The sequence below is a fragment of the Labrus bergylta genome, chromosome 3 (genome assembly GCF_963930695.1).
Source record: "Labrus bergylta chromosome 3, fLabBer1.1, whole genome shotgun sequence".
NCBI classification, from domain to species: Eukaryota; Metazoa; Chordata; class Actinopteri; order Labriformes; family Labridae; genus Labrus; species Labrus bergylta.
In genome coordinates this window covers 13,907,623-13,935,511 of record NC_089197.1, presented here as the reverse complement: position 1 = coordinate 13,935,511, position 27,889 = coordinate 13,907,623, and the positions used below count along the sequence as shown (strand labels likewise).

The window sequence follows — 27,889 nt, the reverse complement described above, 5'->3', positions numbered from 1 at the left end:
CCCAGAACAAGTAGTTATAGCACACTGTGTAAAGCTTCAGGGACAGAACCCATCAAGAGCAGGGATGCAATCAAACAGCAGCCCTTTAAAAACCTCTAATAGGATAAAATCCCAGAGAAAATAACGTCAGGAGAAGTTATACCAGTGATTAGAGAAACCACATGCTGAAACCAGATGATCAAACTAGAGCGACTAGGTGAGAATGAATGGTCATAAAACAACATTATTTGCTCAGTGTTTGCACTATTATGTGATTCCCCGCATTATCTTCCAGGAGAAATGAGTTGCAGAGAAAAAAAAAACTGAAGCAAATGGTGGCACTTTTTCTTTACAGCAGAGAGAGAGAGAGAGAGAGAGAGAGAGAGAGAGAGAGAGAGAGAGAGAGAGAGAGGAGAACAGGGGAGCTGTGGGTTGGTGCATTAACATACAGATAGAATAGGTAAAGAGTTTTAATGTACTCAGGAGGCTGTGGGAACAAGGGGGTAGAGCGAGAGGTGGGGAGAAAGAGGGAATGAGAAAAAGGAGAGAAAGACAATCAGCAGGCAGGAGCCACAAAGGCAGGCATCCATGACCTTACATCTCAGTTCATCGAGGCAGAGGAAGAAATCAAAGTCCTACAGGAAAATATAGGTAAAGGAAAAATAAGACCGATGCAAAAAATAAAAAAATAAGTGAGAGAAGAAAAAAAGGGGAGAACTGCGGACATTTGGCACAGCGATCATGATGAATGTGAAGGAAGTGGGTCAAAGTAGGAATGTGGAGGAAATGAAGAGAAAGGAAAGATTTATAGGAACAGTTTTAGTAAATATAATTACACACACCAGCCCACTGATACACTGACTTTTTAAAAATCAAAATACTTTAAGAGGCAGCAAACAAAATTGTCTGTTTAGCATGAATAGAGAGGCTTGTTATTTCTATAACAATGGTTTTTGTTTGATAACGACGACTTTTAAGCTGGTTTCTAGAATAAGAGCTCTCAAGAACTGCCGTCAATGTTGTGCTTTGAGTCCAATCGGACTCAAAGCTGATCGTTTGCACTTACTCACATCGTTTCTTTGACTACAAGCGTCTGCTAAATGAATTGTAGAATTCTTAATTATATCGTTGTAACCATTGACCTTGCATTAGTTGTGTTATAACAAAGCGGTAACCTCCGGTGTTGAAAACTTAAGCCAATGCAGAAGTGCAAAGAACTGCAGTGTCCACTTGAGGCTGGTTGCCAAAGTCAAGGAATGACATTTGGTCCCATATTACAGTAAAATGCCAGTTTTAACTGCAGAAATAAACATGTTTACATAAATAAAAACATTTTTGGTCTCTGTAGCTAATTTCTTAACTTGTAAAAACCGTGTGGGGGTTAATTTTGTATTAATACTCATTCATTTGAATTATAATAATAAGAAAAGTTTAGCATATATTTGCATAATCAGGGGTGCAGCTGATTTTACTGACAGGTAGACATGGTAGCTGTTTTCAAGGAGACTGACAATCCGCCTCAACTCCACCTCTTTGTCTGTCATTAGTTCGACTGAAAGTTAAGAGTCAGCACTTCCAATAAGGTGCCGTTCAACATTCAGAAACCAATAGGTGACGTCACTGAGACTACATCCATGTTTTGTACAGTCCATGGACTTTTGACTAGAAGCAGCATAAACATAAATAAAAATAAATTCATCATATTGTCTCCGACAACCAGTAGAAAAGATACTATTTTACAAAGAACTAGAAAAATCAATAAGTCAGACTAAGACATGGAAGTATAAATATTTGGAGTCAAAGGAAACCCTGAACAAAATGTTTTTAAGTTCAGTTCAAAGCAGCACATCACCAATACAACAAGCCACATGTCCCAGAACTCTTCAGTGCACGGTCTCTACCTCAAGAGAAACACTTTTGTCTGGAGGCACAAATTCCCAGTGAGTGTCTAGACAACATTTCTCTTTACTCCTCCTTTCTGGTGTGAGACTGAGAACATACAATCTGTTAGCAGCTCTGCATTTACACCCTCCAGCCCTCCGTCCCCACAACACAAACCTTCACCACTCCTCTCCCAGTGGACCTCCCTGTCGCTGTCCTTGGTCCTAACAGAAACCGGAGCGTGTTGCAACTCTTAAAAGGCAGTTTGTGCAAACTGCTGGGGCCATGTGTGCTAATGCTAGAACAGATCAAATCATCGTCTACATTAGAGGGGAAGCAGGTAAGTTTTGAATTTACTAATGTAAATAGTGAAGTCCTGCTTTGAATCTAACATAACCTCTCTGTACCACAAACATACTTTGGCATTTTAAAAATGCGTCGTGGGGTAAGTCAAGATTTGTCTTATCTTAATCAACTTGGCGTCTAGCATGATCCGTAGCTATTTCTTTAATGGTTTCCAAAACTAAAAAGGCAGCTAACTTAAACATACAACTGGATGTAATGTTCATGTTCTAGTCACTGAGAAACTGAGAATATAATGGCAAGTTTCAAAGAAAGGCAGCTAGTCTAAGCCTGCCTATTGTATTTATGCAACACCATTTTAGTTTTTTGGTACAGCTTGTTATTCTTAAAACCACTGACTGAGGGAGAATTGAGAAATACAGTTTGTGAAAGTTAAGCATAATAAATGTTATCTTTGGTTTTAAGATTTGACTTTGCTTATTTACCTTATTGACATTTTGAACAATATTACAACTTCATGCCATAATTTGCCACACCGCCTTGTTTGGCTCACAGATGACTGGAGTAGATCATGAAGTATGTACTAATTCAAAAATTGATTTTTGAATCCATGACTCCAGAATCGTTTTGAATCGAAAACAGATTCTCAATCGAATCGTGACCTCAAGAATAAAAATCGAATCGAATTGTGAGACACCCAAAGATTCTCAGCTCTACTTGGCCGTGGTTTTGTATAAATTGAAAAATAACAGTTAACAATAAAAGAGGATTCATAACAAATGGTCAAAGAACCATGCGATGTACATTTCAGATTTTAAAAAAGCAAGGCTCTCTCCCTGTCAGATTAGTATTGAGGTCACTATTGGAGCAAACTTTGAGCATTTTAATGAAATTAATTAATTTGAGTACAAGGAGGGGTGAAAATAAAGAGACTACATGGTGTTGGGCACACATTATTCACATGCACAAATAGAGACAGGCACACACAAGCACTTTAAATAATTTCCTTTTGTCCCTCAATCAAATTTCCATTAGGCTATAAAACTTAATTTTTTAGTCAAATAGAATTCTGAGTCTCTTGTACAACAGCTAGGCGTGAAGCATTTATGCTGGCTCCATTGCAGTGAATTGAACAAATTATCACTGAAGTATGTTTAATTTCCAACTCAAGGTCTTCTTTCTGACACCTTTCATAGCATAAAGTTCATTACTGTTGTTCCCACACAGCAGTACAAACTTCAAGGGTCCTTGACCCAAAACACCCCAATCATTGCCAAAATACAATTGTATACTTCAAAACCTACAAAGATCTTAAAATGATGTTTAATTGAATTTTTATTGGAATTTATGAATATGATTATCCTCTGTGTGCAGTTATTCCAAACGTTTAAGTCCTTGAAGCTGGTTAAAGGGGAGGTTTAACTTACCATGAGGTTATTGGGTGCAGGCCGCTCTTTCGGTTGCCGCCGCATACTGAGAAAGAAAGAAAAAGAGTCAATACCCAGGCTCTTCTCAAACTGTGTTTGAGTGTGCGAGATTGTTTTTGTTCTAACTTCAATTTAAATTACTTAATTTCCAAATAAAAATGAATATGTAAGTGGAGAATTGGAACATGAACTTTCATGCCACAGCAATGAAAACGAAGGTCTTGATAGACAATCAACATTCATTTCAAATAGTGATTTAATTAATATTTCTTATTTTAATAACATTACTTTTTAATCAGAATATCAACATTGGTTCAGTGGATCGATGTAGCTGTCCTCCATGGTATGTAGACGTACACAATCTGTCAAAATGGCCCATATTGGGGACTTTGAGGAATTAGGGCAGGGTCTGAAGTTAGTCATGTCATGTGTTTATTTATCACAATGAATCGGCCCTCAAAACTAGCCTGGGAGAAGATAGTGCCAGTGTTGCAACAAAGCAGGTCAGGACATCATTACCTCAGTATGTCCTGAGAGAGAGGTGCCTTGTTTGAGTAAATAAAGCTGGCGGGTGTTGGGGGGGGCAACAGCTGGTAAAGCAGGCTAGTGAGTGCTGCACGCACACACAAACTACTTGCATGTGGTTTAGGTGTGTATGTTTATGTTTGCTTAACTGTAAAGGCTTCAAGAGGCTAATGAATCAGAGGCAAAGGCAGGGTAAACTTTGGCTTTGTCCAACTGCATTAGACAAAGCAGCCATTCCTTAAAAATAAAAAGATCACTTAAGCCATTTACACCACAATGCATCAAAATACACAAGCTTTTGAAAACAAACACAATTCTATTCAAATCTGAGGTTATCGTTAAATCAATTATGTGTCTGTGTTTCTTAAATCAATTCATATGATGAACAACAGTAAGTGACTCACCACTGAGTGATGAAGTGAACAAACTTTTCACTGAACTGGCTGACTGGAAGAACTGGAGGATCCTGTGAAGAGAGAAAAAAACAATTGAGACAACAAGAAAAATGCATCATCCTGGATAGAAATAAGGATGGATTACAGCAGCATACATTACACTGAGTGTAAAAAAGGCACAGCAATGTGTTGTTAACTGAATGACTACTGAAACATTTCTCAGTAATGCTCCTTAACAGATCCTTGAAATGCTTTTCGCCCTTTTGTACCTGCATCGCAAACATTTATGGAGTTACACATCAACATACCAATTTTTTTCTGAGGTAGGCTATTGTGAAAGGAAGGCAAGAAAAATGTCTTTCTTGAAATAGAGCTAAGGAAACAACAGGATGGTGGAAAAAGTGCATGAGAATTGTAACAACAGGGCTTGGTAGGAGATGGTGGTTATGTGGCTCGTCTTTACTTACAGCATAATGCTGCGCAGGGAGATAGTGTGTGTGCGTTAAAAAACTACAAATCTGAAGTCATGCTTTAGGGTGCACCTCAATAAATATGTGGGGGTGGTTAAAATGTTCAAACCTATGTTGAGTGATTCAGATGAAGGTTACATGTCTGATTGTTGCTAATCATGTATTAAACTTCTTAAATATTGTTAATTTATTAACATCATGTTTTCTCTCTCAGGACAGGACAAAGACCATCTCTTTTTCACTCTTAACAATCATAGGACTCTGTGTAGTCTGCTTTACTGTGTCAGAGGAACATTTTTCGATTAGCACAAGTGGTATTTTTTCATTTGCTGCAGATTTTATCCTTCTTTAAGGTTTGGATTTCGTTCTCTTGAGCTGTGAGTTTGACCAAACTGTGAACCAACCACCTCTTAACGTACAGTGTTTGGAAGGAACCTCTCTGACCAAATGTGATTAAACATGCTTTTCATCCAAAATAATAATAAAAAATTAGCTGCAAATACATAAACAAGTAAGGGGCGTGTATGTGTCAGTCAATGGAGGTGCAATGAGGTGTGTCATGTAGAACAGCTGCTCCCGACTGACCCTCTTTAACTGGCCCTCGCCTCCTTTTAATCCCGACTGTCTCCGCTTGCTCCACTACATTCGACTGTTGGCATTAAAGCTTTTAATAATTATTCTTATTTCTACCTTTAATATCCTTAGGAGGAAGGATAGGGGGGAAATGAGTAACAGGATACAGGATTCAAATCTCCTCTTTCTAGTATATTTACTAAAAAAAACAGTACAAATAAATATTGACTTCATCTTGAACCACAAACAACAGGCAGGTTTCAATAATACGATTATTAGGGTAACTAACAAAATTAAAGCTATGTATCAAAAAAATTTATATATTGAGGAAATGTTTTTCATTTGAAAATAATGTGTATATATAGAGTATACAGGCCAATTTCTTACAAGTGATATCTCGAATATGAAGGATTGTTAAACTCAAAAGCATAAGACACTATCAGAAAATATCAAAAGTAAAAAGATCAGGAGGTAAAAATGCAAGTCCTACACAATTTAAAACATGCCCAGTGACATCCAATGATATCAACAAAGACAATAACACCAATACTTCTATGTGTACAAATATCCCAAAGCTGAGGTACACACCCGGGTATTTATTCTAATGCAGGGAATTACACCTTTCTGCATCTGAAGCCCTGCTGTGCCATTAAAAACACCTCTGGGCAGTGTTCGCCATTCCTTAATGCTCTGATCGGCAGGCTCCCGCAAAGCATGATGCATGAACCCATTTAAATTAACAAAGGAATGGGTTCCCTTCTAATCTCACTGCACTTCACAGTACCGCCGCTGCTTGGATGAGCAATATATCATAGCCCATACACATACACACACAGGCATGCACAAACAAATGCCCTTGAGCACTACACACGGCAAGCCTGAGTGTTCACTCCGTTTAGAGGGAGAGTACCAAATAATTTGCAACCACTGTACTATGGTACACACACACACACACACACACACACACACACACACACACACACACACACACACACACACACACACACACACACACACACACACACACACACACACACACACACACACACACACACACACACACACACACACACACACACACACACACACACACACACACACACACACACACACACACACACACACACACACCCCGCAAAAGTGTTGACTACACAACCAATCCATGTGTTGTGTAAGCTAAATCTGAATGAAATCTCTCTATGCACTTTCCCCACATATTTGCATGCACATGCACCTTTTTGCAGAAATAAACAAACACACATATATACACATACACACACACACACACACACACACACACACACACGCACACATATTAATGCATGTATTCATATCTCCAGCTGAGAGGAACACCGCTGCAGCTTTGATGTGGCAGCAGGCGATGGCACAAAAGACAAGCAGGCTGATGAAAGTGGCTAGTGTGAGTGAATTATTCCTCTGGTTGTCAACGGGCTCCACTATGAGACAGAACACACACTAGGAGGGTACAAGGGTACAAGTAAATATACATGTGATTGCCATGAAGCAATTATTAGGCAAAATTAGATCAGTAATTACAGGCTTGAAAATAAAGTGGGAGTTCTTTATTAGTGGAGCCACTTGCTATTCAACAAATAGAGGAGAGAGGCACATTAATGAGGGTGGACAGCTAACAGATGGTAGGAACGACTACAGAGAGAAAGACACAGGCTCAATAACATGAGCATGTTCGTGTGAGCAACACAAGAACTAGTTTTAGATGATGCACAGGGTAATTTCTAAAGAGGCAAGTTCAAAAGCATACAGTCAAATTGAGTTGAGGTAAATGAAAATAAATGATACATACAGGAGGTAGCTAATAAGCGGTGGCAACACTGTTTATCTTAGAGAAATCTTAATCACCTCTTGGCTGTCTAACTGCTCTAATACAGGTGAAACTGTCATCACAAACTGAGCCCTGGCCCTCTTATTCATAACAAATATTACTTCTCAAATCCCCCCCCAAAAATTCAGTACAAGTTGAAGTTTCTATTACAAGATCGCAGTTATTTTCGTGAGTTTCAAGGCCACTCTCCTTTCAATATGAAAAGTTATTACAGAATCTGTATAGAATCTTTTCACACGTGCAGCCACCTTTGTATTTGAGATGAACTACGATGAATGCCACAGCCTTTTTTCGAAACAGTTTAACCAGCCCTTTTGAACATCTGAATTTAACTTTAATCCATGATTTTATTTGGTCCAAATTCCAAGCCTTAGAATACATTAATCTTTTAGTTTAGTCTTTCTTAGCCATACCTCACTGGGTGTTTATGTGAAACAGAAAAGGAAAGAAAAAAAAGAGAGGCAGACTGACATACTTCATCCCCCACTGAAAACATGCTTGTAGCTACAATAATATAAACGATCCATTCACAAGAGCCTATTTTTCATTCAGTCATTGAAGCAACTTTGCCCAGTGGATTAGTTATACACAAAACCAAAACACCACAACCTAAGAAAATTTAGAGCATTTCGAGCAAATCTGCAATTTACTTACTCAATGTCAGTGAGTAAGGTCAAATTGATCAAACCTGCCTGTATTTTTAAGTCATGTGTTCAGCCCAGTTTCAGGAATCTAAGCATTAAATTAAAAACTTCACAGGACCTTATAGATTCATTCATACCCGTTTTTTTTTTACAAAGGACAGATTAAAAGGTCTAACAGGGCCCGCAATGCATCCTAGTTCAGTTGTACAAGCCTTTACAGATCAAAATCTGACAGTTAACTGTCATAAAAAAAAAAAAAAGCCGTCAGGGCCCTGCCGGAGAGCCTGAGGACATGCGATGGCTACTCCCCTTTTAGGGGACATGCGACTCCCATAAAAGGGGAGTATCTGGTAGCTTAACAGTTACGAGCTTGGAAAGATAATCAGTAGAATCTTAAAATCAAATCTAAAACCTTACTGGTTACTAGTGAAGGAAGCAAAGACAGGGCTGATATGTTATATTTAGGGATTTTTTAGATAGTATTGAGCCTTGTTTGTTATCAGCTAAATGTCTTGGATACTTTTTGCCACCCAGCATATTGAGATCTACAAATCTAAAAACAATATATATAATGTAAGTGACCGGATTGAAAGTAAAAAGACTGGATTTGAGATGCTCCTCATCAGATTAAACATTTTTTAAACATCTTTAGTATCTTGTTTTTCAATTGAAAATTCACTGTAAAATCTTACTCCCTGCTTTCTGGCTGAAAAGACAAGATGTTTTTGTAAAATGGAAATAAACTTTGGAGCACCATCAAGAATTATTAAAAATGTGTTTCAATTTAACTGGAGAAAGTTTTGGAAAATTCAGCACCAATAACGAATGTATCAACTTTTGTACCTTTTTTCTTGTGGCAAGATGCAAACACAGAATGACAAGGGGCCATGAATGGAGCCTTGGGAGACACCACAGGTCAAAAAAGGCCATAATTCTTACTGACATGTATCATTTATATAATCAAGTATCTACGCCTTTCAATAAAAGATTAAAAAAAAAAAACCCCTGATGGTTAAGGCTAAGTCTCATGCAAAGTTAGTGATTTTCTGCTTGCATTGAGAAAGGGAGGAACGAAGCTTCTGGATAAAAGAGCTTTTTCAATGGATGACATGTTTGCTGTTAAAAACGTCCTATAGATTTCTGACAGGCATCTCTGCACAAGAGAACAATGAGCCTTAATGTGACTGACTAAGGCAGAGGGGTTGCAGTGTTCTAGGAATAGAATTGACAAAAAACTAGGAGCATGACGATGAAGCGAATTCTGTAGGTAATCTACTATACGGTTATCCTTTAATTTTCTTTTTACAACTTGATCTATCCACAGACTTCTTATATTCTTGTGTCTTTCTCAATAAAACTGCATTGGCTGGGACAGTGAGGCAGTGCTGGGTCGCTAGGGACCAAAGAAAAATGCTCTCTTGCCTTGAGGGGAGGGACAGGACAAGGCACAGAAAAAAACTAGTTTGAATGATGCCTCCGTCTCGCTGACTAATGAACAGTTCAGCCTGGGTCAATCCATTACAACCAAAAGCATTTAATTATTAATTAAGGCCTATCTATAGGCAGTTAAGGACAAGTGACATTGTATGCTTAATGTGTGATATGGCTGGTTTAGGCTATAGAGCGGACGTTGTGTTTTTGCTCATAGTGTACTATAGTGGTAGTGGTATGGTGTGATATCTGCTTTTATGCTCATTTTTTCTAAATTTTGCTTGTAAATAGTAACATTTAAAAAAGATGCAAGTTTATATATCACTATTAACTAATGTACCATTATCAGACTTTTTATTTGTGTTTTGCCTTTCTATATAGGATTGTAAATACCCATTTAGCTGGGAGAACAGCACTGGTTAAACATACCCTCGCCTGCTCTGGTATTGTCACTGTTGTGTACAAAATTCAAAGCTGTGTTGCTGTGTGTGTCACTCATGACAGGTCCAACCTCTGCAGTAATGTGCGGGTGCATATGTGTATTGCCTGAGGCAGTTGCATAGGGTGAAGGGCTGAGTGAGTGGGGAGCAAAGCCGCCTGAGTGGTTTGCTTCATTAGGAAACAAAATATAAGCTTTCCGGGCCATTAGGACTGACTTTAGATGCAAAAGCACATAAGACGGCGACTCACCTCATCAACGATGCATTGCAGTAACTGGAGAGGCTGGAAGTAGAGAGACACAGATGAAAAAAAAATGTTAGCCTACATGAAATTTCCTGGCAATGAGGAAAATCAATAGTGTGATAAAAAGTATCTACTTAGATTAATCAAATGCAGTGAGCTCAGGCAAAGCCATCCTTCAGCTCCTTAAAGGTTTTTATTATTCCATAATGGCACCTAATGTAATACCAGCAGTTTAAGCATGATCTAATATTTCATCGCAGAAATGCAATTTGAGTCGTTTTTTTCTTCTTCTTTTTTTAAATGAGAAAGCCAACCAAGAGTAACAGACTATAGTGTGGGAGACCTATTTTCTTTTCTGCTACTCTAATGCAATAAAACTTACCATTAAAGATCCTTGGTTTTTCTGAATCTGTAGGGCAAGAAAGAGAAGACGGGACCAGGCAATATGTAATTAGCGTGTCATAATCAAGATGATGCACTTGGACACATTATGATCACTAGGAGAAAATTATTGCTTTCCTGTTGGCAATTTGTGAGTATGCGTTAACACCATTTACATAATGAAAACACACAAATGTTAATGGCCTTGCTCTCATTTGTGGAGAATGGGGGTAAAATCTACTAATGCTTATTTTCAGAGTACTACTTTATTACTGCCCCTGCAGGTTATCCCGATGTGCCGGGCTGTACAATGACGGTTCCAAACAATATGAACAAGCTTTTAATAAACATGCTCAACACCATAGGTCCAAAAATGACAAAAGACAGGTCATACATGATAAGCTACCAAACATTAAACATAAATTAATAACAATTGGACTTTTTAAGTCAGCACTTATATGGTGAAAGCCAAGTCCATAAAAAATTTCTAAAATAGGAACTTTTAAATGAATAAAAATGACCGAGTTTAACAATTAAAAGTGTTTAGGTTTCCCATTTGAAACCTCGAGACCAAATTCCTGATGAAAACCAGTTTAAAACTAAGGAGCCAAATTTATGAGAGAATCATACAGACGATTTAAGGCCTGGAACTCAGGCTCAGCTAAAAGTCTAATAATGTTGGTAAATAAATTGCTCGTTTCTCCACGTCTTTTGACAGTGCATTAGAGCACTTATTGATTCACTCAATTAAATACAGGTTTTCACACTCTGCAAATACCAAGAGGCTCCTAAACTGCCTCTATATCCAGTTTTGCCTGATTCAGACACATTAAAGGCAACTATGGAAAACTAATTTGTTCAGAAATAATTACTAGGACAAAATTGCGTGCTGCTCCAGGGGTTGAAATTGGATAGTGGGAGACAAACTTATTCAAGCATTATTGAGCACTTATTCTTCTTGTACTAGGTAGCTTGACCACATATCAGAAAGACAGGTTTGGTTCTCCCTCCTTATATGTCCCTCTTAAAGGAGTCTCATCACAGTGGGCTGATTATCTGCATGCCTGTGTGCATACCCAATTATTTATTTCATTAAGCCATCTTCTGACACCTGATCTAAGGACAACTAACGAATTGAAGTTTGATGAGCTTCAGAACCATGTTAATAAGAGTCACAACGGCCCTTCAGTCACTATTTGAAAACATTACAGAATGGAAATTAAAAGTCACAAATTTCATTTTGGATGTCTTTAAAGAGCAACTCAATAAACACTTCTAAACCATCAGAGGGCTTTTTCCCTCCACCAATGGGAGTTCAGTATAAGATGAGAGAAAATCAGGCGGTTGTTTTCTCTGTTGTTAGCTTCAGTGCTAGCCATTATAGACAGCTAAAATAAAAATATGATAACTGCAGCTCTAACCTCCTCCAAACTGACACCTTTCATTTTCAGCCAAAAAGCTTCAATATGGCCCAACAAAGATACACTTCAGGTGATCAAACCAACTCTATCATCTACAACTAACAAAGGAAAGCCAACGACAAGGTTCTGAAGACTTGGTAAAAGTTTAGAAGATAATAATTAGCATGGTAAAATAAAGTTGAGATGTAGTGATTTAGTTTCTTGTGATTGAGCAGGATGGGCCAATATTTTTCATGTGCATTTAAAGCAATGTAAGGACTAAATGGGAACCCAATAGACTTTAATAGACCATTTAATAAAGGAGGACATGGAATTAAAAAAGTCTATGATTGGAGCTGGTGTATTTTGCTGTGAAGTTCCAGAAAACCCATACATACGATGCATAGTAGCACAAAACCACTTCATTTCATTTGAAAGGAAAAAAAACAAACAAAGTGAAAGCATCTATTCTGTTTGTGATGGATGCGGTGATGAATAATGGAAGCTCCTGAAACATTCACACGAGAACTGACATGATATTTCATCCAGAGATGAATTCAAATTTGAGAAAATATGACAAAATCAAGAGAAACAAAAACAACTATGGAACAAACAAGAGACAACAAATCAATCAGAAACAATATAGCTAGCGGCTGTATACACATCAAATCAGGTCTGGTGTCTTCAAAGACTTTCAGAGCGAGCCGTGCAAAAAACTCCATTAACTCCTGACAAAGGACGCAAATGAATCCCGACATGTGGTGAAGTGGAATTAAACACACCATCTCTAGTCATGACAAAGAAGAGATGATTCCACTGTGCACGCATACAAACACAAAAAAGAGTGAATGAGATAATGCATCAACTACACACACACAAATACAAACCACAGACAAGCACTGACTCCTACATGATGATAAGATGAACCAAAGACACTAAAAAATGTTTAAATTGTCTTTTTTAAAGTAAAAACACCTTATCCTGTATCTTCCACTATTGGTTGTCGGAACAATACTGTTGTCATTCGATAAACAAGTGGATGATCCCTCCTTACTCCTCTCCTCATCTTCCTGTTCATGACAATTACAAGCTCTACTGAGAAACACACTTATAACAATCCCCTTTCAAATGCACCTGTTGTTGTGATACCTCTCCTGTTTAATGAAGATCTACTTAAACTGTTAGTTTGTAAGTTCAGTAGGTTTGTGCTAATCATCAGTAATAACATCCCCATGCTGTTTTCCACTGTTTTGAAATGCTACACAGTATATGGCTTATCCATCTACTGGTGTGGAAAAAAAAGAATCAATGATGTAAAAATATTAAAAGTAAGCAACTTCATCAAATTTACTGCAGAGGAAAAAAGCCCCTTTGGACACATGGGAAACTAGCATGCCACTGATTTTCTCATATTTTCTCTCATCTCTTCCAACTTCTCCCTCAGTCTGTACTAAAATGTTCTCTGTTAAGTGTAGCAGAGATTTTTTTTGCACGGACAGCTGTGCCAGCGTCTGCAAAAATGACAGCTTAGGCCCGAGGACTTTGGCTGGCTGCGCCTGACGAGCTGGATCCAAGCGCTCTCGCCACACCACTCTGCTACAGCCTGCAGGTGAACTGTCTGCAGTACCATATGGAGTTAGGGGAAAATTAACACCCAGATGAGGAGAGCTGCTGCGTGACAGTGGAGAGCCTAATCTATAAACTAAGAGACGTTTCCAATATTTTGTCTGCCCTATTTATATCACTAAGAGCAGAGTGAATTACCACTCATTTTCAAAATACAGCCACAATTAACATGATAATGGAGGCATTCAATTAAAGAAGCATACTCAGAAATCAGCCACGCCCCAGGCTGTCGTCACACACATGTCGAATAACAGATTGATCATGGTGTGACATTTACATCACTATGTAATGGGAGGGCTGTAGAAACACACCTTTGCTCCCATTCACAAAGGTTTTCAATAGGTTTAGATCGTGGCTCAAGAATCAGTGATCAACATATAAAAAATACATCACGACTCTTGTCACCGTCACAGATGGCTTTTCAGGACAGAAACCAGCTTCTGAATGAATTCTTGAAACAATCATGGGCGTTTCTCCCAGCATCATATTTATAACATTAACAGGAGAATGTTGTAACACACAGGTAATTGACAATAACACCTATGATGTTGTGGAGATTTTAAAAGTCTGTGTGACATCCAGCTCAACTGTTTCATTGACGGGTCCCCTTATTTGTTCCGCCTTGCAAAAAGTAACGCACACAATACCTCACAAGAAAGATAAATGATTACATCCCACTATGCTTCTTCAATCAGCTGCCATCTTGATTTGACTAATGGAGGGACAAACCATAAAAACATGTTTTAACCATATACAAGTTGTATAGTCTATCAGGGGCTTACTACAAATAAAAATGAACCACCTTTGAATCACTTACTGACAGTTTTCAAAGCATGATTGTGACACAATGGCGGTTTAGTTAGAGTACAAACTCTTCAGGAGTTGAAATGCGTGCCTTCACATTTAGTAAAGCAGGGCGGCCAGGAGGTAAACTGAGGTAACCAGATTTAGATGGCTCATCTTGGGATTAGTGAGATAAACCCATCTTAAAAGGGCTAATTAAGACTTGATGGGATTGTGAAGTCACTTCTGTGTTCGGCAATTACATTTGAGCAGGATTCTTACTTAGTGTAATGAGGGGAAAAAATGAATCCAAACAGTACAGTTCCACATTTAAAGGTGTTCATAGTACTGAACATTTAATCAAGGGAGTAATATAGATGAGTGAAAATCATATTTTTAGTTAGACGTCTTTGTCTCATAATGGCCTTGACATGTTAGTGCCTCATGTAACAGAAAAGCTTTTCTAAGAACTGTTACAAGGATTGTTGGACCAATTTGGAATCATTGGAAAATCCTCGTCAATGAAATTATACTATAGACGTATTTTAGTCCAGTGAAAACGTTTTTTTTAAATATAGATAAATCCTTATCCATGATTAATTGTGAAAAAACCCCTCTTTTGCTGCATTAGCTGTATATTTCTAATGGAGAAAGTCTTCACTATAGTCACACAGTTCTCTGCAGCTGGAAACACAACGAGCAAGAAAACGGTTCAGACTGGAAGAGAGCCTGTTTTTCTGCATCTGCTTTATCGTGGTATGGGTTATTTTTGACCTAAGATGTGTCCCCCTCAAAAATGTGATTTACAAAAAAAAAAAATAGACAAAACATTCAAACAAAACAAACTGATAATAAAACCAGTCTATTGAGAGAAACTAATCTGCCTCTGAAGTAACACATTTCTGGAATTCAATCTAAAGAGGTTGAGAAAAAAAGAGAGAGAAAATAACTCACCTGTGGATACGGGAACATGCCTAACGCCAACTGTGTAAAGAAAACAGATTTTTCTTGAGACATTTAAAACTGGTTCATCGAGCAGTCCAGGGAATCCTGATAATATCTAAGAACACTATGATGCACAATGCTTACACTCAGCTATTAAAGAAATACTTGTCTTTTATTTTACTCAAACATTTTGATGGATACCTTGAGTGTACGTGTGTGTGTGTGTGTGTGTGTGTGTGCGTGTAGAAAATATATATCATTAACAATATAAAGAAGTCCATGATGACACAAGAAGAAACTCAATGTTGCAACAATACTTCGACAGATCTGATGCTTCATGAAAGAACATTTTGTAAAGATGCTGAATTTGTCTCCCGTGCAGAGACATCATAAATCAAACATTGTACACATGTATAAATATATATATACTGTTTAATTGCTAGTGCCTTAATGTGATTAAATGTAAGTGTAGAAACGGAAGGACTATTCCGATAAAGCAACTGAAGCATGCAGAGACTTTCTGTCTTTGAGGTGAGCTTACTACCACCTGCTGATAACATTTAGTCATCAAACAACACCAACTATTAGTTAATAACCCCCTATGACTACCACCTGCAAAGAACAAAGTAGGGGAAAAAAGAGAAGGACGAGCGGACTGGGGGACTGTGTTATGTCATGTGTAAATGTGTTATTTTGGTTGACAGCTCTCCCTGACATTTGGAAATTTACTTTGGGTGGGCATTTTTCATCCTGCTCAAGGGCAGCTGCCCAGTTTATTGACAGCATTTCATTATTAAAACGTCAAATCACCACGGTCCCTTTCTTTGACATAAACAGACAAACAAGTAGGCTTAAGATCAATCCAAATTTAAAGGGACTGCAAAGCCATTCCATTTAGCTTAATGCACACATCAACAGCTAAAAATAAAGAGGACAGGCCGGGGGGCTCTGCTGCTATAAAACTTTATCTCTATCATGCAGAGATGATGTCAATAATTCTGACAGCTCTTCTTCCATGTGATGTCATCAATTATGGTTATCATTGAAATGATATTAAACATCATTGACAAACAATGGAGAGGCAGAGAGCCAAATCATTTGTTATACTGCAGAGGGAGAGCGGTAGAAAGAAACAGATGGAGAATCAATAACGTAGGCAGAAGGACAAAAGGGGAGGGTTAGACTGAAATTAAAACCTTATTTGTAATTGTAGGCTGTCAGTCAAGCACTCACTTCATGCTTTGGGAAGAGATGAACAGATATATACTGATGCTTAATTCAAATGTACACACAAACACATGAGCACCTGACACTCTTCACTCTCTGATTTTAAAAGAAACATTTGAATATGTACATCAGTCATGTAGATGTTTTTTTGTTACGCGTTCAGGTAGTTTAGTCCCAAAGACACAACTGAAAAGCAACAACAACATGTGTGCATAAAGACTCTCACAAGTGGGGAATGTCATTAGAAATTGTGAAGAGATGAGGCATTTTTTTGTACAATTACAGATGCACTCTAAATATGTGTAACATTACGATAGATTGACTTAGCATCTAATAAGAGAATTACTGCTGTGGCGTCAGCTTTCAGAAAATGTCCGGTTATGAGGTAGTGAGAACTGCATGAGGGGATTGTTCATACAGACTACGCCGTTCAAGGAAAATAAGACCCTATTTGAAGGCAGCAAATGAGCAACAAGCAGAAATAAAATACAATATAACCCATGTGAGGTGCATGATAGCTAACTTCAAAAAGACACATTTAGTTTGAATTCAGCATCGTTTCCATGAATGAACCTCACTTCTCACTGTAGAAAATGTGTCATTTTCAAGCACTGAGCACGTTGTAAATTGTTGTACCTCCATGAAAGAGATTCCCACACTCCAGACATCTGCATGGATCCCGTACTGTTCCCCTGATATCCTCTCTGGCTGTGAATCAAAAACATAAACATATCTTTAAAGATGTACAGTAATTTACAGTTATATACCGTACTTAATAGTAACACATTATTTCACAAGCGTCCGAACTAAAGGGGTCACTCACCGCCATGTATGCGTTAGTTCCCACGTACGTTGTTAGTTCCCACGTACGTTTTGGCAATGGAATTCACTAACTGTAAGACAGATGAATAAAACATGTACAATAATTATTAAGCATATCAAGGCAAATCAACTGACAATGACACAGCACTTTAAAAGAAATAAATTACTTCAGGAGTCACTACGTCATTGCCCAGCATTTAAGGATGAATAAGACAGGAAGCTAAATTATATTTTTTTCAGGTATCGATATGTCAGGTTGATATTTTAGGCTGCTCTCAACCCTCACAGGGGGACACAAGAGAGACAAGGAGGCATTAGTGTGTCTGTGGATACAATGGCACATGCCGTCAATGAGAGGGCTGTGATAATGAGTGTCTGTTCCCTTATGGTTTTTTTAAGCACAACATGAGAGGGGAAGGGAGTGTGTTTGTGTGAAACAGGGGTAAACAGAAAAATAGAGTTACAAAAACAAAGGGCGAGTCAGTGTGTGTTAAAAGTGTTACACATTCAGGGTGTCAAATTCACCTTGGAGCTTCCGGGAAGTGGAGGTTAAAAATGAATAACAATTTACCACAGAAGGGAAGGTGTGTGTGTGTGTGTGTGTGGGGGTGTAGAGGGGACAGAGTCCTCAGGGTTGATGTTTTGGGGAGCGTTGAAGGTCTGTCCCTGATGATTACATTACAAACACACTCTGTGACACACACACAGTCACACAATGACTGGGCTATTGTCTGCCACCCACGCTTTCCCCACATCCACTGAATACATATCAATGAGGCTTTGCAGTTGTGTGTGCGGGTCATAATTATAACAAGTGATTTTTTTCGGAGGCTGCAGAACAATGGAGGTGGGGTGGGGGGGGAGTTAATGTGAGAGGAAGACCCCTGGGATAGTGCTGATGTGAGTCGAAAATGAATGAAGTGATTGACAGGTTGACCATTTGCGCACACACACACACACACAGAGAGAGAGAGAGATTGCACAGGTCTGTAGTGATGTGTCTCTCCTCTCTCTCTCCCTCTCTCCTCTCTCTCTCTCTCTCTCTCTCCTCTCTCTCTCTCTCTCTCTCTCTCTCTCTCTCTCTCTCTCTCTCTCTCTCTCTCTCTCTTCTCTCTCTCTCTCTCTCTCTCTCTCTCTCTCTCTCTCTCTCTCTCTCTCTCCTCTCTCTCTCTCTCTCTCTCTCATCCTCGCACAAACAAACAAATCAGTGTACCTGTGTACTGACACCAAAGTCACAGAGCTTGACTTGTCCCCGGGTGTTCACCAGCATATTGGAGGGCTTGACGTCTGTGGAGACAAACTGCTTGATAGAACTGCAACTTCAGCACTGTGTGTCCTGTCTTCATCAACTCTGATTTTTTTAAATAACAAATAGCCAGCTAACAACTTTACTCACCTCTGTGAAGTATCTTCAGGCTCCACAGATACGTCAGGCCTTTGACTACCTGGAGACACACGCAGAACAAAATAAGTTGTATTACTTCAGAGACAAGGCAAGGAGTCACCAGCAGAAGTGACTGAATAACTCATCTCATTAATAACTCATTAACGCCCACTGGACTTTAAAAATGTATCTTCCTTACATGCACTCTGTGAGTATGTCCACTGTACAGCTCCTACATTGCACCTTTTGTACATTTTGTGTTTTTTCTTTTTAATATTTAGTATTTTTAAATTATATTTTATATATTGTATAATATATAATATATATATATATACATACATACAGGTACAACAACCCTGTTTACACTTCACAACGCGATTTTTGTTTACATGTCATTGAGGTGGTCAGCGCTTAAATGCTGACAAGTTTGGTTCCTGCTACTGTATGCAGTCAGGGTGGTTCCTGCGTCTCTCTTGATATTATATTGATGTCACTTTTTGAGTTGTAAACCTAGTTCGTTAATCTTTTTTTTTTAAAACGAGGACCAAAGGTTGTGACCACTTCCCGTCATTAATCGTTTTCTTCCTAGCTGGTAAGTTTTTTTTTTGTCCATTTTAAAAACCTTACATTTAGGTGTTCCAGCATAGATAGATATGTACCTGGGTGTGCTCAGATCGCCCAGTTTTCCACATACAGCCTAATTACTGAGGCACTGATTAAGTATTCCGTTATCTTGGACTGCCAACAATACAATGTCATTTTTTCCATTTATGCATTCAGTTTTTTCTCTATTCTGCTGATGGCCTACAATTTGACAACAAACAAATATCCACCATTTATTTATTTGTATTAGTAAAGTATTCCCTCAATCAGAGGATGCAGATGAATTGTCACAAACTTAATAAGACTGCAGACACAAACAACCCAGAGTACTGAAAGAACTCATTGAGTTTGCCAGAGCAAGAAATAAGGGTGTCTTTCTGACTCTCCTGAGAGCTGTTGTGTGTAACACTGAGTGAGAGGAGTCAAGGGGAGTGGCTTCTTGTAACTCTATTGTCAGTTGTACTCATAAGATTCCATTTTGAAGCTGTATTCATACACCAACCAAATAAATAATTTTTCACATTACAAACAGTTGCAATGTGGTGATTTATTTTTTCATTTTTATGGGATATCAAAGCTGATTGTTGTTCCTAGGCTCCTGTCATACATCTCTGAAGAACCACATGCTCTAGAGATAAAATAAGGAAGAAAAAAGCTCTCTGAAGTCCAGCGGCCTCAAAAGGTTGCGGGAAGAGTGTTACAACTGCAAAGTGCAGCTTCACTCACACCCTCTTGGGTGCTTTGCTTTCTGAGATAATTAACAACTGTGACAGTGGAAAAGAGGGAAAGCTGTGAATTACAATTAACACTGACTAAATAGCTGTCATTGTTTGATTACGGACAAAGTTAAAGGGGGGAGACAGACGGAAGGAGGTGGAGACGGGAAGGTTGATGAGTGTGGAAAAGAGACGTACATTTATCAACATCAAGGCCATTTCTTATCAAATTCTAGTTTAAACAGGTAGTAGAAACAGAGAAAGAAAGAGTAAAACATTACTGAGTGTGTCACTTCACCAAGAAGAGGCTAATTGAAAAATTCACACCTGTGATTCTTTTATCTGAATGTCATGACTAAAATAAATACGTTTACTCTTTAGAGCTGCTCAGTATTTAACAAACAAAAACAGTTCAAACGGAAACTGTAATTTATTAAATTACACACATAAATACATTTTCAATAAAACCCCAAGGCACACAAAAGCTTTGTTTAATCTGCAATCCAATAACGGGGACATTTTGAGATGGTTAAATACTCACAGCGACTGCGATCCTCCCCAGCACATGCTCTGGAATTATTTTGTACACATCAAGGGAACCGCCTGCAAAAGAAAAATAACTTATCATTACAGACACATAACATATTTTGAAAAATGAATTTGACTAAAAGGGTGAATGACCTTTGTGCACAACCCAAAGCCACTTGCATGTTGGCCACACAAGTTGTAAAACTACAATATCAGAACAGAAATGTTGCTAGAAATTCTTTCTGGGTCCCAGCTTTTCCCATGAGCCTGTCATTCTCTTCAACAGTAAATTCTCACTATTGTTTAAATAGTTTATAGTTTGAAAGAAAGCCCCCTGGATGCTGCAGAGGAACTTCCAACCACAGAAACAAGCAAACAAATTCAAAGTCTAAATATCTAATCCTAAAACAATTAAAAATATATACAGGCAGAAAAATGTGAATTTGTACATTACCAAAAGGGTGTGCAATATGTTTCAGGAATTATTTAATGTCTTGTTTTGAAAACTCATTCCATGTATTTTAAAACATATCACATTCAACATATTAAATGTTTTTATTATTCCACTACGAGACTTGAATAATTAGACTTGAATTTGTCGAATCAATGAATCAAAACGACAAAGTCTTTGTTGTCTCTGATGCTGTCAAACATGGGCACTTCTTGTTTGCAATAATCGAGTACAAGCGGCCCTGACTGGTCCAAGAAAAGTTTTATGAAGTAAAGAGTGCTGAGAGGTTGGACGGACTTTGATGACAAATGTGTGAAACAGGGGATTCACTGCATTACCACACACATGGACAAACACACACACCTTAAAAAACATAGATAGTCCCTCATCTCACACCATTCCAGATACACACATATACAAACGCATCTACAAATGCACTTAAGTCAAGATTTATCACACCCTTGTAGCTTTTAGCACACGAGGCATGCTAAGCAGCTCACAGCGATAAGCCGCTCTTTTGATCTGCAGAAGTGTAAATGGGTACACAGCAGAGAGACGGAGGACAGTTCCCTAAAGTCTCTCCTGAACAGCTGTGGAGAACAAAGTCAACGCAAATTATGAGCTTTAGCCATGGAGATACTCACCGTCCATAAACTCTGTGCATATGGATATCCTGTTCTCTACAAAAAAGGCACTGAAGAAAGTAATGATGTAAGGTGAATCACACTGAAATCAAGAGAAGAAAGAATGTGATCAACAGAGAGAATTTACGAAGCCATCTGCGATTCAAAACAATTTCTGCAACCATCATCTGCATTAGGAATTTAAAGAAAGGCTTTGCACATTTTAGGGATTCAATTTTTTGTGAGATTTGCTCAAAATATCTTCACACCTCAACAGCTAGAAATACATGAAATGATTTGTTGCACAAGAACAACAAAGAAATCATTTTATTTGAACCAATTAAAATAATTACAAGGCCTACTTTGCCTTCACTACGCTTGAACTATCAAGAAAGTCACACAAAAATGGCGGGGAAAGGTAGTTTGAAATGTTTATCCAATTACAGTGGTGCGCTACTCTTTGTATGCGAACACTCTTTTGTGGACTCATCCTGCACCAAATAAATTAAAGCAAGTTCATGTGTTTTTTTAAGTGGGAGGATTTGACGTTTTGTGGTCGGACACTTCCAAAATCTATCTTTTTCTTGCTGGGGGGGTTTTTCAGTAAGTTGCATGATATATTATACAGCCAAAAGTGATTACATTACCATGCGTTAAGTCATGCTCAAGTGATTTTTGTCAGTGCTCAAGTCCATTCATTGTTTGAGTTTGGAAAGACACATTGACTTGTGATTTCATTCCACACACGCGGCATTGGAAGAAGGCTAGCTGAGTAAAACAGGGCCATGGGCCAACGCATTAATACACACAGCACTCAGGTTACTTGATTTTTCTTCCCTTTCAGGGTCATTAGCTTTTTTCCCCCTAATGTTCAGAATCAAGACACTTACGCTAAGTCTGGGTAGGTATACATTCTCCCATTTAATCAACATTAGCGTGGAAACAAACTCAGACAGTGATCAGTTACCTCACATGGCCGGTCCATGTGTATGTTGTTCAAGTGTCTATGTATCGCTGATCCGACCTCGGCTTAAATTGTAAGACCAGAGGCGATAAATGACACTTCTTTGGTCAGACTCTTGGTTTATTAACAGTGAGGATCAGGGAGGACATCGACATTCAGTAAAGCAGAGATAAATGTCTTTGCTAAAAGGCGCAAACTCACCTTATAGAGAATTTCTAGTTCTGACATGATCTGCTTCTGTAACTCCACTGTGATATCCAGAGGAATGACCTGCAATCAAACATGAGGGGGGGAAATGTGAACAAGTTCTGTTGATATGTGATGGGTTGGACAAGATTGTGTGACACTTATTGAAGAATAAATATCATCATTATGTTAGGAGTTCTTACCTTCACAGCTAAAACCCTCTTGCCAAGAAGATGATACGCTCTGGGGGGGAAAGACACATAATATAAATTAAAACTGTAGTTAGATGTTACTCTTTGCTGCTTAATTTCCCTTTTCAATTGCATCCTGAACATTTGGCTTTTGATTTTCAAAAATCCTCAAAGCTTGGAGCTCTAATATAATTTAAAGTACTGCATATCCCTTCATCAAGAACAGCCACACACTGTAACACACTAAATCACCAAAAAAGATGTCATGTCCCTATTCTGACATGAGCAGTAAATGAATAGGCTTTTAATCAACATGCTCAAACTGTTAGTGTAACAAAGCATGCAAAAAAAACATTGTGATGAAGGTCAATGTAAAGGCAAAGAAAGAATACTACTAACAATGCAGTTAAAGCCCCACAAGTGTCTTAATCTTGTGAGTTCAAGCAGCATCTACTTGTACACAACAACAAAAATATTTCTCCTAGAGGTCAGACGTCACCACCTAAAACCAGAACAAGTTATCCTTATCTCCGTTTGTTCCAGACAGAGTTTTGAGTTGCACGTAGAGCAGCAGCCACAGACCGGCCTTCGTAATGATTTAATTATCAAACTCCTTAATGCCAAACATCGGCTTTAGTTACAGCCCTTGAAGGTTAGTTTACAGCACCAGTGACAATACCTCTAGCCCTCTCAACATACAATCCTCAAGGACAAATTCTGTCCGACAGCTGTCAGGTGAGTGGGATGAGGTGGGGGCCATGTACGTCACACACGCAGGTTAGCTTGCAAGCAGACTGAGTGAATGTGATACCTGGCTACTCACCTGTCAGCGGGTCTTCCAGAGAGAATATGTATGGCGCTAGGTGTGATTATGTGTGTGAGTATCACATTGCTCTTCGGCTAGACACCTTAAAACTGGCCAAGGCTTTTAATTAAAGAGACCTATTAGTGCCACATCAGGTATTCACCTACAGTTAAAACCAACAGTTCTCTGACTGTCGTTGTGCAATGCTGTGCACGTGTCATTTATAACAATATCATTAAGATCAAGATTCACTTTATTGTCTCACAAAGTGAGACATTTGTATCGGGCTCTTCACCCATGCTGCAGCCATAAAAAGACAAAAATCAACATAATTTACATTAAACGTTAAACAATTAACATTATTAAATAATGTCCAGAAAAAAACAAGAATATAAATAACTTCAGGTGCTTAAAATACCAGTTCAAAAACCCAAAGACAAATTATAGTCCAGTGCCTATCCTGTGTTGTTTGCCACTATTTAAAAGCCTTATTTTTCAGTCTACAACGGGGAACTGTGAATGTCTTACCAGAGGGCAGGAACTCGTACTCTGTATGTAGAACATGTCACGGGTAACTGACAATCTTATTGGCTTGCCTTTCAGCAGTCTGTTCAAAAACAGTCTGCAGACGTGTGAAGTTTAGCTCCCATAATTTGCCATATAGGTTGAATCAATCGGATCAGTTTGTAAATTTGTTTTTAACTGCACAGACAAGTTGCCAAACCACGCTGTGACCCCACACTCTTTGAGATTAGACTCTCTAAGACTGCTAAACATACTTTTTCGATCAACACCATGAACTCTCAGACCATGTAAGAAATGTAACCGTTGTTGTAATCTGTTACAGAATGTCTACATGTGTGTCCCAGGTCAGTCCATTGCCAATATCAACGCCAAGGCATTTATACGAGGAGACCCGTTTGATAGTTTTGTCAAACACCATCTCCTCTGTCTTTTTTAAACATTCAGGACGAGATTGTTGTCCTCACACCAAATCACAAACCTTTGAACCGCTAAAAAAGTATTCAGGTACGTCACAGTTCTTTTTCAAGTACTACAGTAAAAAGAAAACGAGTCATTACATTTTTTGAACACAATCTTTTAAATAACTATTTAACATGGTGATAACTTAAGTGAGACTTCTTACACTTCCAACTGCCTAGAAAAACCAAGACATCAGACATATTCAATTATTCCTTAACTTAACAGTTTGTAGCAAGGACAAACATAATTAAGATGATTTTTTTTTTCAACCATTCCTTCTGTTAGATATTACACCTTGGAGGTTCACTATAGTTGGAATAAAAAAAAGACATCGTTCAGCTAAATCAGTTTTAAGACACATGAAAAGTTCTTTCAGCCATCAGGTAGCTAAGATGAATGTAAAACAGAGGAACTACACCGTATGAAATAACAAAAGATACTTAGTATGTTTGACTTCTGGGACCAAGCCCCTTTCTCTGATTTAAGTGGCCAGTGTTATTTTATTTTGCCCCCAAGAATTCAGGTGAGCGTTTTGTATATTTAGAGTAACCTTTTCGAGAACAGCGATCCTTGCACAGAAGGCTGATTGCCTTGTTTCCATTTTGATGTCTGGGTCTTCCTTTAAGCTACAATCAATAGCAGTTAAGCATGACTGCCGCCTGTTAATTAAAATGAAAATGTTAATTGAGGCAAGATCGCAGGGGTAGACATTTTAAGTAGTGACTGGGCAGGTTGTTTGTTTGAAGCAGCTTGAAAAAAAGATAAAAACAAGTCCTATGCTTCATGCTTAACAACTTGTTGTTATCATTCATTGTCTAGACACAAAAGAAAGTGACCCAACAACAGCTTTAACAAGTGACAGTTTCAGTTGATGTACCATCATAGGAAGCCTTAAATCTGTTTGTTAAACCTATTGCTGTATTTCTTCTTTTCTGCATATTTGGGTAAAGATAACATGATCAAAAAAAAGACAACAGCTCAATATTGGATAAACAAGACTTTTAAAAAGTGAATTGTTTTGAGGGCATCTTGAAAGACTGCAGATACGATGTGACTTCTGCAAGGTTAAAGCTTTATACTCAGACTGTCCTTGACCGCTTCAGGGCTGTGCATCCCTGTATGAGTTACAGTGACAGGCTTGTGACAGCAGGAGACATGGGGACAAGGTTACATAGCCCCCACCTTCCCCTATCACACCCTCCACCACTTCCACCTGATCTGACCCCAGTAAATGTGCCCCATTGCCTAGATCTTATTTACACTCCAGCTCGCTCTGTAATAAAAGCTCCATCATGCAGTATTCATAGGGCCTCTCTCTATGTCTCTGAAGTTGGGGCCATGGGTTAGAGAGACTGGCCTCATGGATCAGGGCTAACGTGGTACTTTTACACCGTCACATAGGTGATCACATGGGCGTCCTTTTTTCCCTCCCTGACTCCTTCACCTTATATGGCTACAATGAGTCTCTAAACACAGTCACAGTAAAACACAGATACATAAAAACCCTGCTAATTATTCCCAATTTTTACAGAGCCAGGCTGAAACCCAAATAACAAAGAGTGGCTTAACCATCACTTTTAAGTTCAGGCCTCTTGTGGCCAAGAAAGAAATGACAACGGCACATCTCTTTGGCTGCTTGGTTTGCTTTGTGTCTTTAAATTACTCTACTTCCTCTCTGCTTCTCCCTAAGTTATGTTTAAAAGCACATCATTTCTTGTTGTTGTAGAAAATGGTGTACATGCCATTATGTAGGTAAATATTGATGTCACTCATTATTCTTTGAAGTTGCCCTTATATCTCCAGGTAATGTAACAGCTGTTAAAGTAACTGGTGGCATGACAACAGGCAAGGACATAAACAACTGAAAATGTTGTACATCTTGCAACACCAACTTTGTTGCGTGTCACAGCAGAAGTTCATTCTCTTTCTGCATGTGTTTTTATCATGTCTGTAGTGTTTGTTTCAAGGTTTGCACAATGACCCATTTAAGATGTATAAATTGGAACAATGAGTCAAACTAACCTCGAGTGAATAGTAAATACTCAAACAATCATTTAGAATCATAATCATTTCATAATTATCTCGCTTGAGGCTGTTAAGCACTAAACAGTGGATTTTTTAGACCATAAGGTTTTTTTTCTGACAAGGCTTCACAAGTCATTTGTAGGTTTTAACCATCAGAAAATGTAAGCTTAATTTCCACTGTAAAGTCAAGTATTTCATTTCTATTTAATATGGTAACTGTCCATGTTATGACAGTCGCATTAGTTTTAGAGATGCTTTGATAAGAGACACATGGGTTGATTTTAGTATGCTTTTCACTGTGAACCTACTTAACTATTACTAATTGTAGACTGATGAAGGAAACCTAGGTTTTGACTGAAATTGACAGAACAAATACATTGTGCATGTACATATTGGTGCAGTGCTGATGTATGATATTATAGCTAGTGAAGTACGAAAACATCCTGTTTTGTAAATCTAAATCATGGCTTGTATTTTAATGTATCTTAAGTGATGTACAGGGCGTCTTAATCATCTAACACTTGCTCACAACCAATTAACCAAAGGTGTTTGGTCCTTTAGTATACAGTCTAATCAATACGGTACAAAAACAAAATCAATGGACAAAATGGGCCCAAAGACTAAAGGAGCAACCATGGTTGTCTAAGTACATGTCGCCACAGTAACAACCAGGCAAATGTGCTGGTTTTAATTGGACTGCTGGATCCATGAGTCACGAAAATGGCCTTTTTGTCCTTGTTATTGTATTTATAAGCCATAGAGTCAGTTAGATTGGTGGACAATATGGACCTCTGAGAGAGTGAGTAATAAAAAACAAGGGCCGACATTGATGGATGGCTGGGTCAGCGAGTGGCTATAGAGAGCTGAGGTGTTGGTAACATCCAATTGAGTCTAAATGGCTTTGGGTCATAAATGGGCTAAGAGGTTAAAAGGTGGAGAACGTTTGGTAGTGCTTTTTACACGTGATAAGCCTAATATAAGCTGTACCAAAGGGTAGAGGCTGAGGGGAACGGACAATTGGTTTATGAGCACACAAGAAACAGGCAGGGCCTTCTGTGCTTATGCATTC

The 27,889-nt window shown here is 38.4% G+C and overlaps 1 protein-coding gene across 1 annotated transcript in view; it reads right to left on the bottom strand.

Moving 5' to 3' along the window:
- map2k5 (mitogen-activated protein kinase kinase 5) overlaps window positions 1-27,889 on the bottom strand; it is a 56,425-nt gene that overhangs the window by 12,848 nt on the left and 15,688 nt on the right. The window contains exons 9-21 of the mRNA XM_065952746.1: window positions 23,019-23,058; window positions 22,831-22,899; window positions 21,687-21,768; window positions 20,605-20,666; window positions 18,757-18,805; window positions 18,574-18,647; window positions 17,390-17,431; window positions 17,175-17,246; window positions 15,321-15,350; window positions 10,559-10,585; window positions 10,183-10,215; window positions 4,520-4,581; window positions 3,591-3,636 (exon numbers count right to left, since the gene is read on the bottom strand). Coding sequence (XP_065808818.1) covers window positions 3,591-3,636; window positions 4,520-4,581; window positions 10,183-10,215; window positions 10,559-10,585; window positions 15,321-15,350; window positions 17,175-17,246; window positions 17,390-17,431; window positions 18,574-18,647; window positions 18,757-18,805; window positions 20,605-20,666; window positions 21,687-21,768; window positions 22,831-22,899; window positions 23,019-23,058 — 688 coding nt within the window. The remainder of the gene's footprint in view (window positions 1-3,590; window positions 3,637-4,519; window positions 4,582-10,182; window positions 10,216-10,558; window positions 10,586-15,320; window positions 15,351-17,174; window positions 17,247-17,389; window positions 17,432-18,573; window positions 18,648-18,756; window positions 18,806-20,604; window positions 20,667-21,686; window positions 21,769-22,830; window positions 22,900-23,018; window positions 23,059-27,889) is intronic.